This window comes from Mytilus californianus, unplaced genomic scaffold (genome assembly GCF_021869535.1).
Source record: "Mytilus californianus isolate M0D057914Y unplaced genomic scaffold, xbMytCali1.0.p SCAF_10, whole genome shotgun sequence".
NCBI classification, from domain to species: domain Eukaryota; kingdom Metazoa; phylum Mollusca; class Bivalvia; order Mytilida; family Mytilidae; genus Mytilus; species Mytilus californianus.
In genome coordinates, this window is record NW_026262582.1 from 26,009,106 (window position 1) to 26,027,389 (window position 18,284).

Here is an 18,284-nt window from a genome sequence, read left to right on the forward strand (position 1 = left end):
ATTATTAGCAATGGAGTAAATGAAATCAAGTAGGATCTGTCTTACATCATTGTACTTAGGGCAAATAAATACGAAATGTTAATTATCCTCAACAGAGTGATTACAGTTTGTACAAAAAGTATTCTCGGATGAGAACTGATTAAACAAATGAGATTTTAGGTTGCTAGCACTATATTTGAATTGACAATGACTTATATTAAGTTTCCTTATCCCATAGTTGAAAGGTTTAAATATATCTTCAGTCCTATAAAACTCGTCCAGTCCACTTCTAAAAATACCTAAACTTGGGGATTTTTGTAAACTCAAAGGAAGACTATTCCAAAGTCTTATAGGGATAGGAATGAAACTATTAAAATAAGAGCTAGTTCTAGCAAGAGGCGGGTGAAAAGTGTTCTTTTCATTCCTCAAAGAATAAGGGGTTTGTCTGGGAAGATATGGTTGGACTAACTGATATAAGTATGCAGGTGTCATCCCATTTAATATTTTATAGAATAGTATAAGCTTATGTTTATTACGTCTATTCTCCAGAGTTTCTAAACCTAATTCAATATAAAGTTTTTGTCTTGAGGAATTACATCGTAATCTTGTAATAATTCTAGCAGCTTCTATTTGGATATTTTGAAGAAGCTCAGACTCATGATGCAGGGATCAATTGCCCAAAAAAACATCACCATACTCTGATATAGGTCTAATAAAAGCATAATAAATACCTATAAGTGAACTCCTATCTAATAAATGTTTAACGTGACGATAAACTCATCATAGATACCATGATTAATTTTGTATTTACGCCAGACGCGCGTTTCGTCAACAAAAGACTCATCAGTGACGCTCGAATCCAAAAAAGTTAAATAGGCCAAATACAGTACGAAGTTGAAGAGCATTTAGGAATAAAATTCATTAACGTTTTGCCAAATGCAGCTAAGGTAACCTATTCCTGACGAAGAACAGATAGACGAGAGCATGCTTTTTTATAAATAATATCAATATGTGTGTTCCATGAACCTGATGAATGAAATGTTATACCAAGATGACATTGAATATTTATTTTCTCAACCTCTTTGCCATTTATCCCCCAAAAAAAAATACAGGTGGATGCTCCCTTTCCCTTTCTAGTAAATACAATATTTCTAGTTTTCTTTGAGTTAAATTGAACAGCCCATGATTTTGCTCAATTTGAGATAACATTCAAGTCATCAGTTGAAAAAGCAGCTGCTACAGCATGATCATCATCTACTATACCAAAAAAGAGGTGTCATCTGCAAAAAGTCTAATATCATTAGCAATGTCATTTACTTTATCATTTATATAAAAAATAAAGGTGACCTCAGGTAATCTGTTGTGTATGGAGATTTGTTTGATAAATCTGACCTCAGATAATCTGTGTGTATGACGACTGGTTTAATAAAGGTGACCTCAGATAATATGTAGTGTATGGAGAGTGGTTTTAATAAAGGTGACCTCAGGTAATCTGTAAAGTATGGAGAGTGGTTTAATAAAGGTGAAATCAGGTAATCTGTAGTGTATGAAGACTAGTTTAATAAAGCCCTTATGCAATATGTTGTGAATATAAAATTGGTTTGTAAAGTCCTCAGGTAATTTGTAGTGTATTGAGATTTGTTTTATAAAGGTGACCTCAGGTAATCTATTGTGTATGAAGACTGGTATAATCAAGGGGACCTCATGTAATCTGTGTATGCAGACTGGTTTAATAAAGGTGACCTCAGGTAATCTGTGTATACAGACTGGTTTAAAAAGCCCTTATGTAATATGTTGTAAAATATTACAACATAATTATATACCCTAGCATTGTATCTATTTTTCTTTTATTACAGAGGGTAACTGAGGTCACACCCCAAAAAAACGAATATAACCCATTGAACTCAAATTAACTCTGTTCACCTTAAAAAATACATTACACAAACAATACAACGTCCATGAATCCTATATTTTAAAATGAAGAAATTAATTTTTTACAGAATAATTATATACCCTAGCATTGTATCTATTAATCATTCATCACAGGTGGTACCTGAGGTCACAACCCCCCCCCCCAAAAAAAAAAAAAAAACAATAAATATTATTATTTAACTCAAGTTATCTTAACAAATATATGACATAAACTATGCAATGTCCATCTTGTCCATGAAGTCCTACATTCAGAATGAAGAAATTAGTTTATTGCAGCATAATTATATACCATAGCATAGTATTTAATATTCTTTAATTACGGGGGTTACGTGAGGTCACCCCAAAAACCACAAAAAATGCAACCACTTCATCTCCAATAAACTCAGTTCACCTTAACAAATACATAACATAAACAATACAACGTCCATGAAGTCCTACATTCAAAATAAAGAAATTAGTTTATTACAGCATAATTATATACAATAGCTTAGTATCTATTATTCATTCATTACATGGGGTACCTGAGGTCGTCACCCCCCAAAAAAGCCGAATAAAACCCATTTTACTCAAATTAACTCAGTTCACTTTAAAAAATACATTACACAAACAATATAACTTCCATGAAGTCCTACATTTCAAAATGAGGAAAATAATTTATTACAGAATAATTATATACCCTAGCATTGTATCTATTTTGCTCTTTGGTATTAAGTCACATAACAATTTGGTATTAAGATCGATCCAAATAGAGAACTATATTTTCGTGCGAATTAATCGATGACAAATTCCCCCCGGATACCTGAGGGCACCGGATACCTCAGGGCCTACATCAGCGGACCTTTCTTCCACCTGCTAATCAAACTCGTGTTATTGCATATTGGATATTTATGTAACATATACATTACACAACACACGACAGCCAACAACAACAAAATGGCTCACAAGTGAAACACTTAAGGTTAAACTAACAGTGGATGTAAAATACTAAGCCTATCTGCTAGGCGGACCCATAACAGTTCCATGAATATAACAATAGTATTCACTGTTAAATTAGTTATGTCGATTTTGATAAACCAATGCACTATAATTGAACTAAATTATTACGAAGATATTATTATTGAAGAACAATATTGTTTGTATCCTCGGTTTTTGTTTATCTAATCGATGAAAATCCATAGCGAGTTAGTTAGTTTTAATTAGAGTCGGCACATGAATAACAAAACGTGGCATGAGCTCTAAGAAACTCTAACGGATTTTGACTTTAAATGAAATTAATACAGGGCAAGTTGGACGTAACTCAAATCTAATTCCTCTGTTAAAATGTTGTAGATTTAAATCTGGAATTGAATTGTTAAAAACAGTTCCAAAGTAACTAACATACTTATTAATTATCATTACTACTTACCATTCTGTCCTTGTATATATACGTGTCTAAATGACTTAGTTCAAATAGTTTTAAATTCATCCAACGAACAAAAAAAAGCAAACACCACACAAATGCATTGAGATGCCATATGTGCAACTCTTGCAAGCTGATACCAGAGAGTCAAATTTTGAGAAAAAACAAATTCTCATGGTCCTATGTAACAAAGCATTATGGGTGTTATCATTTACGCTTACTGAACAATGTAATGCTCTGAATAAAATTTACGCCTGCTTGGCTTGTTGTTTCAATTTACGACATGTGGAACACTGTTTTACGCCTTCCACGGCTATGTTTTAGTAATACGTATCCTGCTCCCTAAGCCATGGATCTGAACAGGTACATTTTAACTGCACAATACGCCAGGTGTACGCCGAACTTCCAAGTGTAATACATCTTATGAATTTGAACAAAAACTTATTGCAAAAGGAAACACAAATAAGGCAAATCTTATAATAGGCTGGTATTCACTGAATGCTTTCGTTTTCGGATTTGGTATAAATTCGAAGTTAGATATTTTGTTCCCTACAAGAAGGATCGAAACTCAATACAGCTGATCTAGAATTTACATATCAGGGCAGAAAAAGCAACATACAAAATAGCTAGGGGGAATTAATCAGACAGTTAATCATTCTAATCTAAAATGGCCGCACAATAATTTTTTACACATAAATTAAATATTCGAGGCTAATAAGCCAACAAATGAACTTGGAAATAAAGGACAACTTTCTCGTTTAAGAATAAAACTCCAATGTATAGCCCCATTGCTGTCTATAATACAATCTGCAATTTCAAGTATTCATAGCTAGTTTGTCATAATTGTAAATACAATGAAGTTCATTTCATATCAAAACCACTTAATGTATGATCATTCTGAACTTGCCGGAGTAAGTACATTTTTGTAGCTCTCTGCCTTTTGACATCTGCCAAAATGAAAATATGGAGATGTGGTTTACATGCTTGTCATCGGGACAACTCTCCACTAGAGACAAAAGGACATTACATGTATCAATGCAGTCTATATTGTCAGATCTCTCTCTAAAAAAAGAGGTCTTTTATTTTCTTTGTTTAAAAATCTATTTGTTTTACTTTTTATTACGCAAATTTGCAAGTTTATGTCTAAATACATGTGTGTTTGGAAAACTTAAGATACTTAGAAAAGCGTTTTTCACGGCACGAGCATGTATGTGTTCCATATAGAAAAGATATTCAAATTTGAAAGAATTAAGTTCCAAATGATGATAACTTTTGTTTGTGGTAAATTTCAATGGAAAGTGTGTTATGTATATTCAGAACAATACAAATAAAACAGAACCATAAGGATTGCTACAACGTTTTTGCAAAAATGTTGGCAGAAAATTCGATTTTTTTAAGGTACACAAGGCCCTCCATTCATATCTAGACATAATGTAATAAAACCAACGCAATAAATCACTTTACAGTATATACGATAACAGGAAAAAAAAGTCAAAAATATAATTTTTGTTGCAAGACACATTTTATATATCATAAAATGTGAGATAAATGTAAAAAAAAACAATTCAACAGTTTTAACATAATAAAGGTTTGTTTTTTGTGAGATACGTGAAAGTGTTATCATGTCATTTGAAACATATTTTCTAGACACAAAATTATCGTTAAATACAACATGTACTTTATTACACAAAACAAAAAAAAAATGGAGGTGAAAGAAAGTAGGCTCTTTTCATTCGTCACAACTCGGCCGATTCCGTACCTCCATGATACATGTAGATGAAGAGAAGCGGAGTCACCCGAGGTTTGCCGATTGAGGCTCGTTTGTCATGAGTACGTGTAACATTTAAGTTCATTGTCATGTCCTTGATTATTCCGACACAAAATGACATTCAATTATAGCGTGCACTTTCAAATCTCAACATAAGACATCAAAAGTGAATTAATGTAGGTTCTTATGTCATTTATGTCATGTATATCAATGTGCCATTTCCTTAAATTAGTTTAGTACAATATCTTTCATCAATCATTACATACAGTTTAAAAGCTATATGGTAAGTATTACATTCAATTAAAAATTTTTAAATGATTTTTTTAAGTTACAGCCCGTCAAATTAAAGTTTTTAACCGTACTACTTTAAATTAGTAGTTCAAACCAGTTGTATAAAAAATGCCTCTGTACATACATATTTACTAAACTTGTAAATCATCCAAAGTTGTTTCATGTAATATTTGCCACTGAACGTTAAGAAGCTTTTAAGCTATCAAATATATGATGAACGAAAAATACAAAATACATTGTATCTTTTATTCAAGCAGGTAAAAGGCAAGACTTGTGCTAAATTTTGACTAGTTTAATTTTTCGCCGGAATCCTTTTTAAAAACATTTACAATCTACATGCTTACAAAACGTGAAAGGTTCAAGTTTCTACTTTAATGTTCTGATAATTTTATATTAATCATAAAGTTCTAAAGATAGTTCTTTTCTATTAAATGTTGATAGAGTATCCAAAATATTAATCGAAATTATATCGAATGAAATTAGAGTTATGTTATACTGTACGAACGAAATATATAAATTAGCAACCAACAACAAAGCCAAATAACAATCTGATGTTTTATTAGAAAAAAAACGTATGAGAGTCTGGATGTGTGTGGGGGGGGGGGGGGGGGGGGGGTGAATTGGGGGATGTCATTGATTTCTGCAATCTTGAATTTTTAAGGCCATTTTGTCTATTCTTTATCCTTTTTATCCATTTTGTCTATTCTGAATCCTGTTTGCCCATTTTTCTCTATTCATTATATTTTAGTATCCCATTATTCGCTATTCTTTATACGTTTGTTACCAGACCCTTTGCTTTTTTTCTATTTTTTTTTTTTTCTTTTTTTGCCCATTATTATCTTTCTTGCAGACCACATTCAGACCCTCGTGTATGTAAACAGTCATCAAAACTATATACATTTGTTTCCAGCTAAAAACAAGGTTAGACAGACAATTTGTTTGGCTACATAAGACTCATCAATGGTACTGGAACTAAAACTATTGGAAGGTCAAATTAAATAAGACTATAAAGTGCAATTAAAACCGAAAATTCCGAAAAGTAAAATTGTCGCCAAACTTTTGAAGTATTCTTTTGCCACATGTGGACCAGGGTCTGGTGACCTGTTTTACCAGGTTTTGATGGAGTTTGTGTTGCTCAGTCTTTAGTTTTCTATGTTGTGGCTTATGTATTATAATTGTTTGTCTTTTCGTCGTTTTTCTTTTTTAGCCATGGCATTGTCAGTTTTATTTTCGACTTATGAGTTTGAATGTCCTTACTTTAGGAATAAGTCATGCATCCTTGCAAGACTGATTAAACTGGAAACATTTAGAGACCATTTACACAGATCTCGAAGAGGATACTGAAGCATCATGTATCCTGACAATTGCGTATACCAAAAATAAGAAAGTACAAATAATTTCTTCATTTTGGGAATGCGTTTAACCATGTTTAATCGATTCTATTCGGAAAAGTTTTAGTTAGATGTTGTACTTGTAACACATTGAATCACCTTCTTTCCCTGATATATTTTCTCTTGATCAATACTTATATTAAAGCAATGATTGTCATCAACCTTTCATTGTTAAAGCACCTTAGATATATATATATATATATATATATCCTGCAATCGACCTATCTACTATACAAATACAGGTGTACAGATAAAACGAAGCGATAAACGTATACTAGATGTTCATGGTCTCCTGATATCCTGCTTCTGTTGCGAGCGTACGGTTACGTTCAGATTACTGTTTACATCACAGTTCAATTTGGGGTCCTCATTGCGGTCCGCATTTAAAACATGTCGATTTTATTCAAAAACAAATTCAACGATTGGGATGGGGGAAATGTAAAAAAATGTTTGCAGGATAAAGACAATAATTTTTGTAGTTGTACTCGGCTCGAAACAGGAGTAATAGCTCGCTGAAGCTCGCATAACACCTGTTTCTAAGCCTCGTACAAATACAGCTGATATTTAAAGACACTAAACAGTTATTGTCTATATATATGTGTGTGTGAAAGGGGTCTCTTCGGGTATAAATAACAAAGTAGACTTTCTAGAGTTGGGATGGTTTATTACCAGAGAATGTAAACTCTGAAATATCAAAATTATCAACATTAATAATAGTTCAATATAACATAGAATATCTATGGAAAAATTCAACGTAACCGCTAAGAACCAATCAAAACAACAGATCAATTTCAACCACCATGAATATGCATGAGTAACATTATTTTTTTGATCTTTTGGAAAATGTTGTGTGTGCTGTATTTAGACCCCTCTACCAAGAAATTTGTTTTGCATGCACACGTATAAAAATTGCGGTTTTTATCCAACGAATAGAATGAATTGTTAAGGAATAAAATGGTAACGTCCGGTTTAGTACATAATTATGTAAGCATATTTAATAGTATGTGTATATGTAGGTATGTTTATTACTATGCATTTGAAATTTTTGACTATCAATCATAATATGTTGTATTTCATATATCCTCCCGAACGATAATTGGTGATTAATCATTTGGAACAAATTTTATGGCGGAATAATTTATATATATTAGAATCATTTACATAGTTTTCAAGTAAAAAGTAGTCTATAAAGTATTACTGTTAAACTTAGGTTTTATATGCAAAGGAATTTACTAGGAAATACTTTGATTTTATATACTAAAGGTATGCATTTTGATTAAATATCTTAATATTTATCTCGAAATAAGTTAGGCTTAAAGTGCTAAATCTTAAACTCAATTAGTATGTGTTCCTGTTCAAAGTCTTTATATAAGTATTAACTGTATCTCGAATTTTGGTAGATTTCTATAAACGCTAAAAGTACTCTAACATTTACACTTTTAAAAAGTATGTTTGCCTATTGAAGGTAATACTATTATAAGTATAATAAGTACTCTTTGTATATATTTTTTGTCAGGTACCTATACGAATAAGTGTTTTTGATAACAACAATTAAAAATCAAAATTGAGAGAGGGCATATTAAACGTCAACATTTGATTTATCTGACGGGCTTACTAATTTATCTATTCACTTGACATACTTTATATGGCGTCGTCTGATAAAGTGTTTTAATTTTTTGGTTGTCGCTCCTCAACGTCCAGTGGCAAATATGTCATGCATTAAATCATTAATACAATGTGTTTATGTTCTGCAAAGTTCATCTGCGACGAAGAGTTGGAAACATAGACTGCTACTTGGAATAGCTGGTGTGTTAGAAAGGTGCAAAATTATGCCATACAATCTGCCATATATAGAAAACTCACATAACTGTTGCACGGGTTCTTTCACGTGTAACGAGCCAAGTACTCGCCCTTCAGGAAGCATTGTATAGAACCTTCCGATCAGATGTGTTTGCGTTTTTATAAATACCGCACAGTCTTCTCCTGTCAGATACTTCTGCTTATGCCACATAATAGCCACAATCAGCAAACTAATCTCACAATCAACAAACTGATTATACTGTCATGGATTTTGTGAGCATACAGTCAAGTGAAATCTCTCTGTTGCATAGGTTCTACTGCCGACCATTTTTCAAAACATTGTCAGCCCTTATGGTCAAGTGGCGTTTAGATTCTCTGCATTTCTGCTTAAACACGTCGACCTTTATCTTTTGAGTCAAGATGATGATATACAATTATAGCCTTTGTAGGAGGTCGATACAAGGATATATTGACCTGAAAGAAGTATATTGACTGAGGACGAAGTCCGAGGTCGATATACTTCTTTGGGTCGATATATCCTGTATTGACCTCATAAATAGGCTATAATTGTTATATTATTAATTTCCGACCATATTTGTATCAAAATCGTCATTTGATTTTGTTGTAATTCTATAGATATCATATTGTCTTCTAGACAATAACAACAGATTAGTTGTTATTTCATTTACTTTTTTGATGTTTTTTTTTACATGTTATGTATTTGAAGATTTTTTTTCTTCAAATAATCGATCATAGATATTTTTTTTATAAAACTTTTAACAATATCATGAAATTCATAACATGACGTCACAAAGTATATCGGTTTTTAGATATTCTAAAAATAACCGTGCAATATGCTTTTTGCCGTGCAATATGCTTTTTGCTATCCGCCGTTTTCTCTCTACCTTCGAAAATATAGTTTAACATGTGACTATCCCTGAACGAATCAAATTAGTTAAAATATACGAATTAATAATATTAATTAATATTAATTGATTATGGTTATCTTCTTATATCTATTTAAAACACGTATCAATGTTCTTGATAAATAAGGTTCTTATAAGAGAACTAAAAGTGATAGAGGAATTGTATTTATTCGGCGGACTCGTCTTATGTTGATTGAAGGGTACTATACAAATCGGAGGCATTTAGCATGACACAAAATGGCTTTGGTCATTATTTTTTTCTGTTTCGATCCAAGGTACATTTTAGCAATTATAAGCAGTTTACACTTTCAATTTTGTTTCAAAGTTGAATGAGATTTTTGACCTATTTGTGGCCAGATGGAGCATTATAACCATCCATCAAACTTTACCGCAATGTTGAATTGACAATTGTTCACATGAGATATATGAGAGTTTGACTACTTTCAGTCCACTTTAACATAATTACTCCTTGCGAAACCTTGTCCCCTGAGACCATGTGCACTAAAAAATTCGTAGTTGGTAGGATTATAGGTGACTATTAAAATATATCGTTTCTTCCTTACCTCCCACAGGTAAGGATCTGGATAGGGTTTACATAATGGAGAATAGTAAACCCTCAGAAAAAAAATGAATAGAGCAAAAGAGCAAAAACTATAAAGAATAGAGAATTTTATTAGGAGGCATAAATAATAAAAGAATAACTGTCGAAAATAAAAGAATTAGGTAACAAAATACTGATTACAGAAATGAACGATGTACAGAATAAAGAAATCATCTAATAACAGTAAAATCATTTGCATGAGAATTTTACAGAATAATCGCTATTTTTAGATTAAGGTAGATGGGGGCCTACTTTAAATTCCATAGAATCTTTTAATAATTTGTCAAAATGTAGTTTATATCATGCCTTTTTCAAAAATATAATAAAAAGTGTGGGTCACCGGGCTTTTTTTCACATTACAGGTTGTGCAAAATTGTCGGATTTTGTATAGATTATGCATGGAAAACCCAATTTTGTGTTATTTGAAGAAAACTGCACCAAAGAATTTTAAGATAAGATATGAAAAGATCGCTCTAACAATATGCTTTCAGATAAAAAAAGAGAAAAAAATGGGGTAACCGGAATCGTTTTCTTGCTGCAAAATAAAATAGGGAAATTCATAACACATTCTATAATAAAAGTTACTTTATCTGAGTTATCTCCCCGTATGTGGCAAAGTTGAAAAAAAAATTAATCAAACAAAAATATTCTGATTTTTGTAAAATACAGCCATAAAATATGATAAAAACACATAATTTTCTATATTTACCTGAAAAGTAGTACACATGAATTACATACTAATCTTGGAATTCGCACATATCATTAATGATCTAGACCCATTGTTATCTGCTATTTCAAAATCCAGGATGCAGGAAGACACCCGAGCCACCTTAAGTTAAAGAAAAATGCCCTGAAAATTTCAAGAATACAGAAATTAAGGACCTGCCTCATAGATGGTAGGATTACTTTTCATCTTGTCTATAGGTGATTTACCGCCATATGATTAGACGATGTTAGCATGAGTAATAGGACTTTGACTACTTAACTGCCACGAGTAGAATAAAACATAATGTCGCCGTGTGAAAGCTACTGCACTGAAACCGTAGTTGGCCTTATTTTTTATTGTTTTTATCCGACAGTTTTTGCCTATTGTAATATAATGACTCTCTGGGGCCCTTTGTATTGCTTCTAACTTCAAAAAAGTGTTGATAGTTTGGACACCATTGAATGTAACTTCACAGGACAATCTAAGCAGTCTCTTAATACTCGAAATGCCCAGATTACCATGGAAACATCAACAAGAAAGGGGTAAATACAAAAGATATAAACTTGGTTTATAAAGTAATGTTTTCAGCCGTACGGCTTTTCCCCTATATTCTCTGCATGGTAGAAGTAGAACATTTTGGTATCGTGTAGCAACCTTTCTTGTTTCAATTTATTTTCTTTCACAACAACCTTTCTTATACAGGTATAGACAATGGCATCGAATGATGTTAAGAAAATAGCCGTAGTTGGAGCAGGCTTGACTGGTTTGGCAGCTTTACGACGACTCTCCGAAAATAAAAGTTTCGAGTTGACATGCTTTGAGAGGAATTATGACATTGGAGGGCTATGGCATTACACGGACCAGACATTAAATGATGATTATGGAAATCCAATTCATACAGCTATGTATAGCAATCTTAAGTAAGTTAAAGTAACATTTTTTTTTCTATACACAAATCATTCCTTGTTTTGTTTTCCTTGTTTTTTGTTTTTTTTTATTACTGGAATTAATTTGAATTCTTTGATTTTTTAATCTATGTCTTGCCGTCCTCTTTCATTGATTAGTTATTTGACATTTTCCTAAAAGGAATTATACGTTTAATTTGGTTTTTTTTTTTATCTATTTTCGCTCTCTGTTAGTTGTTGATAATTATTTTGTTCATTGTTGCGGGGTTTTTTTCTGCGTGGGACGGGGATCGATCCGGATCTGAATACTAGTATATGCATTCATATATAAAGTATCAATCATGGTAATCTAAGTAATAATATATAAGTTGCCACTCCTCCAGACAGATTGTGTTTTTTTTGTGATTTTCTGAATAACTTTTGTCGTTTCATTGGTCAAGATAAAAAGCAGGGAGTGTTTAAGTTCTTATAATTAAAACATTGACTAACATACCAAAACAACTAATGGACATTCCCTAGGTTTTTGATAAAGAATGTCTATCGTAGTGTTGTCACATATCCATATAGTTCCTATTTTAAACATTATTATTCCAGGACGAACATACCAAAACAACTGATGGAAATTGAGGGTTTCCCAATGGATGGCTATCCATCTTTTCCAAGTCGAACGGATATCTTAGCATATCTCAACAAAGTTGTAGATCATTGCGGTATTCGAAAATACATTAAGGTAAATAAATTGTAAATTCTAAAAATAAAAGCAGTGTAAATTTAAAATTTTATAATGTGAAAAATGTTATAACATAAACGGTACCATATTTTCTGCACCAGACGCGCATTTCGACAATCAATGTCTCTTCATTGATGCTACAGGCAAAAATATTTGAAAATCCAAAGCTTATTCTTCATTTTATATATTACAAGCATCATGCAGTGCGATGATGAATTAATGAGAAATAATAGTCCAAAGTTCGAAAACTTTTAATTTGTGTTTTGTCCCGCGTAACATTTTGCATGATGCTGTTCGACATAAAACGAATGTAGCGGATTCTTTTTTCTTTAAAATTTCTTATTTGGTTTCCTCGTTCATGGACGTCATACCACCTTTATAACGCAATGTTTGCTTTCCATTCAAAAACGGCTGGATTCGAAACATATGGGAATCAGATGACGCATGAAGTGTGTCCCGTATCAGTTAATGTTGTGAAATTTAACGTTATATCATATTTAAAGATAAAATTGCTATTCAGAAAATTATCGCAAGTATGATGTATTTAAAACAAAACAATGTACATTTACTGTTACAGTCCTTTTTCTCACTATAAAAATTCAAACGAAACTCGTGTCACGAAATTTGTAAGAAAAATATATAGATGTCCAAAAAATTGTCCCTTCACACAACATGTACGTTGATGCATTACATGCAAACATGCCGCAAATACGGACCCAATGTTCCCCCGGACTCTTTTTTAACGTTTTGAACGTCGAGACATGTGAATACTATTATACTATAGTATACATAACGCACCGGCGTAAATACAAATAAAGGACTTACAAAAAACTTCCTAAGTTCCGGAAAATTAAAACAACGACTCCACTTGTAAGACCAATTTCATGTTTTACATGACTTTTTGTGATGTTTGTGTCGAAACATCCGCGGGGTGTGCCTAAATCAATTACAGTTTGTATAATTCGTATTCAGACGATGGGAAGGCCGGTTAACAATGAAGCTGATCCGCAAGATGAACAGATAGGAGTAGCAGCTCCATCGTTGAAATCCCGAGTGTCCGTCGGTTCTTTAATTTCCGTGTTTACTGAAGAGTTTGCCTTGAATGCAAACTTGTAACAAGTAAAAATGCCATGATACCTGCTGCATCTGTTGCTTTTAACTGTTCCAAAAGCAAACAATGACATTCATTTTACAACAATCATAACGTTTTAACACTTTAAAAAGTCCCAATGATTACATGGAGATCATAACTAAAAGCCTGTAAAGAAACTCATTATAATTCAAGTATTATACAATTACCTTCTTAAGAGAGAGAAACGTAAACAAATGTTCTCCAGAAAATCTAAATCTGTTCTTACGTTACTAAAAAAATAAAACGGTGTAAGCGTACTATGGTAAGTGACACCAGTATCTTGCGTTGTCTCCGAACAAATAGTTGCATTTGAAACAACTTCACATTTAATCTTAGATGAGTTATGTGAAAAGCGAAAACATTTTCTAAAGTAGAGTGGAAACAAGAGTTTTCTCCCCTTGGTTCTTCTATAGTCGCAAGTGATCACTGATATATGGTATTCTTTTTTCAAAGTTTAACATGGACATAAAACAAGTCAAACCGGTTAATCCAAACTCAAGAGACACCAAATGGTTGCTGACTTACGGTGATATCAGAAAGAAGAACGATATTCATACGGAACAGTTTGATGATGTTATTGTATGCAGTGGGTAAGTTTTTATGACAATGTTTTTTAAGTTGAGGGTAATAGTAAGATTGTGGGTATGTTTTCGAAGACTATGTTATGGTAAGTTGGTGGTATTGGTAAGATTGCCTGCAGTTGGTTTAAATTGTATACAATTGTGTTTACATTTTTGTTTATGCATCTGTTATGTATCTTTCAGTTAATCGCAATATAAAAACAGGGTAACATATTTTTCTGATGTTTTCTTCTATGGCAACCATTGCTATGGAAATGTGATCTAAATACACTTTTGTAAATGCCAATTTTCTCTCATTTCATTAAAAGTTTAAGTAACACAGTTTACAGACAAACTAAATGTTTGTTCATTATAAAGAAGACCTTTAGAATAAATCAGCATATTACATATTTTTTTTCTATTGAACATTTACAATGATTATGAAAACATTAACTGCTGATAACATCATATCGTTAATTTTAGTATATGTGTGACATATTATGTTGCTACACTCTTATTTGTTACATGTGCTGAAATTTTTCTGTAGAAATTGCACAACCCCAAGTTATCCGACCATTGATGGAGAACAGAATTTCGAAGGCTTTGTGCTTCACAGTATACGGTACAGACACCCAGAATGTTTTGCTGGGCAGACAGTTGCCGTTTTGGGAGCACGTTACTCTGGAATAGATATCAGTTTTGATCTTTCCAAGTGTGCTAAAAAGGTATTTTATATAAGAAAATCTTTGTAAATTTCGTTTTATTATAAACGATTACCACATGCAGCATTATTAAATTGTTGATGTTTTGAAGAAAAGAAGCTACATGTTTTATCGTAGCTAACCACAAAAAGAAGCAAGGCTTAGCGTCTAAACGTTTATTAGATTGTAAAATATAAATGGTATTTAAGTAGTAAGTAGAGGTACATGTGAGAACCGGGTAGACAGACGTTACAATGAAAAACCAATGTTGGCAAATTAACCAAATAGCATATGCTGCATTTGTGCATACGTGATTTGATTATGAAAATAAAGTACTGTTTTTTGTCCTAAGTGATAATTTTTAAATTCCTCTTGTAAGCCCCTGAGGTTGTTCAGATAAAAAAAGGGCACATTTTCACACATTTATATTTATTTTTTCAGTTAATATTAATAGCAATATGAAAACAGATAAACATATTTTCTAGGATATGTTCTTGTATATAAACCGTTGCTATAGAATTGTGGTCAAAATACAGTTTTTACACATATGTCCTTACATTTCATTAACATTTTCACACTTGCAGCAACAGCGTTAACACACTTATCTTCCTTTAAACATTATAATGGAGACCTATAATCGAATAAATGACAGCCAAAAGACGTTGGAATTTTTGACCTGCATCAGCTTAGTGCATTATTTCGGTTTCTTACAAAGCTAAACCAGGATGTAGGTCTATAAAAAAGTTAAAAAAATACATAATGGTTTAGGCAGTCTCAATATCATATATATTCAAGTGTTTTGATCTCTTGCACTTTGTGGGATATAATTTGATACACACAACTGACTTACATGCAAAATGTAACAAATATAGATGTTTAATAAGTTAAAAAAACATATTGTCTCCTTCGGTTGAATCAAGAAATCAGCTATGGGCCTGTGATAATGTCTACAATTTCGTTTTATATATTGCAATTGTTAACAACAAAAAATAGAAGATACCAAGTTGAAGTAAAAAAACCAAAAGTCGAACAAAATATGAAACACAAAAAGATAAATGACGAAATGACAATCAATAGATCACACAATACCACAAAAAAAAAAACATTAGATTGGGCAACACCAAGACCCCTAAAAACTAACAGATGAACGCAGGTATTCTGGTAGGTAAAACAGATCCTGTATGAAGTAGTTAGTAATTTTGGTAATGCCAGGCGATTACATATGATCATATGGTACAAAAATGTGGTGGTATAGAAATACAAAAAGGCTTCTCTAAGGAATTAGCTACCTTTACATCTCACTTCCGGTAATAGGACCTTTACCGACGAGAGTCTTTGGTTGTAAAGGACAAGGCCACATCATATCAAAATTGTCTAAAAATATCTGATACGTATGTTTTAACATGATTGATTTAATGTACTTTCATAGGTGTATTTGTGTCACAGAGGTCCAAAGTTAGAAACACGCTTGCCAGAAAATATTGTCCAGAAGACGTCCGGTTTTCAAAGATACACACCATTCTCTGTAGTTCTTGACAACGGCGAAGAACTGCCAGTTGACACAGTGATATATGCCACTGGGTACAAATACAACTTTTCCTTCCTACCAGAAGGATTACTTAAAATTGGCAAAGGTAATCTCATCTGCAACCTATTTAAGTATATTCTCCCAGCAAACTATTCTACGCTTTTCTTCATGGGAATCGTACGAGAAGTAGGATTCTTTCCTTCAAGCGATCATCAAGCTTTATTCATACGAGCTGTATTGGAAGGTTCTGCTAAACTACCAGATCAGGAAGAAATGAAAAGAATTATCTCGAAGGATTCCGAACGTGTGATACGCGGAGATAACCAGTGGGAATGGGATAAGGAACTATCAGATATTGCAGGTAGTTTCAATCCACTGCCGCTTGTAATGAAGAAAATCTGGAATTACCATTTTGATATTTGGGGACAAGATTTTGCCAAATGTAGATCATTGGTTTACAAGACAACAGGCCCGGATTCTTTTGTTTTAATCTGAATAAACTCAACTGTTTCCGAATTATCGTTGATAATTAGACTTCCAATTTGAACGTCTTGTTAATATCATACCTTACTCAGTCCTCCATTCGTCCCCTTTTGTTTTATATTCATTCCTCCCACTCAGATAGACTAAATGACATGTTCATGCGCCATTGTTAGATTTAATGTTTCATTTACCGTATCATGGTATGTTTAATAATAAAAGAAGCAGACACTAATCTAAAAAAAAAATGAAGTTAAAACAAACAACATCTAGAGGTCAATATACTGACAGGAGTTATACAGCATGTCAAGCTCTGAATCGCTTCGAGACTTGAGAAGTGGTGAACAGATTTATTAGAAACTACAAGATATGGATTGTTGCTACATAGAAATGGAAAGTTCGCAAGCTGAAACATGCTCACAGTGTTTGTTTCCTATAAATAAAAAATGATAAAATATTCTAGAGTATACAAACCATATAGACCTCAACAAAAGAGCCACCATAGTCTCAGGGTATCTTATGAGGCTCTAACCTTTTTTCAGTGACAAAATCTGGGAAGTTGAAACGAGGACAAACTGTTAATCTTAGATTGTCCATTCCTTACAACATGCTACTGTTGGAGAGGTATCCTCTTGGACTCATAGCCTGCTGCAAAGAGACAGACGAACCTTGTATACTTGCAAACACAAATCTAAAGCTTTCAATACAATTACCATTTAAGAGCAATTACATGGAATAAAAAGATAATTACAAAAACCAATACCCACACTTTTGTCAGAATAGTCAGTAAATGTTATTATATTCATTTCGTTACTTTCGGTCGAGTTGGAAATAAACAGTTGAATAAAAAAAATATTTTTTGGCATTTGAACATTAGAGGCCATACACATTTTAGACTCATCCCATCGCCATTTTGACTTCCATAAAGCTGGTTGCGCATTTGGGTCCGATTCAGTCTTTCATCAAAGTTCTTGATATTTGTGGACAGTAGCTAAAGTCACATACTATAGTATTTATCTGGTGCAGAAAGTTGTATTGTTTGTCTCGGGAAAGGTTTTACGCTTATGTTACGATCGCTCGATTGGTTTAACTGTCTATCTCAGGGAATACCAGCTACAAACAAACAATGTTTTTTACGGGCATGATTATTATGGTAGAGTCTTGTTTTACATATTTGCCATGAATAATATATACTATACATGTATACATTAATAAGCAAAGTGAACGTTGGATATGCTGTTGCTAAATCAACACTATTTACCCTACATTGCACTTAACAAATACAGTCAGTTTCAAAATGTCTATCATAAATTTTGGTATACAACGTTTCGTTGTAATCTCAACAGATCAAGAACTTCTCAATCCATATTTTGGGATTTAAAGTAAAAGTTAAACTGAAGGAAATACAAAATGTTTAAAAACTTCGAATCAGTGTAGTACATTTGAAAATAGTAT

The 18,284-nt window shown here is 32.5% G+C and overlaps 1 protein-coding gene across 1 annotated transcript in view; it reads left to right on the top strand.

The window, feature by feature from the left end:
- The window catches only part of LOC127717844 (dimethylaniline monooxygenase [N-oxide-forming] 1-like), a 94,116-nt gene extending 76,473 nt beyond the window's left edge, over positions 1-17,643 (top strand). Inside the window, exons 2-6 of the mRNA XM_052223704.1 lie at positions 11,496-11,713; positions 12,293-12,428; positions 14,014-14,150; positions 14,668-14,845; positions 16,251-17,643. Coding sequence (XP_052079664.1) covers positions 11,505-11,713; positions 12,293-12,428; positions 14,014-14,150; positions 14,668-14,845; positions 16,251-16,844 — 1,254 coding nt within the window. The 5' untranslated portion in view covers positions 11,496-11,504 and the 3' untranslated portion in view covers positions 16,845-17,643. The remainder of the gene's footprint in view (positions 1-11,495; positions 11,714-12,292; positions 12,429-14,013; positions 14,151-14,667; positions 14,846-16,250) is intronic.
- The last annotated feature ends 641 nt before the right edge of the window (positions 17,644-18,284 follow it).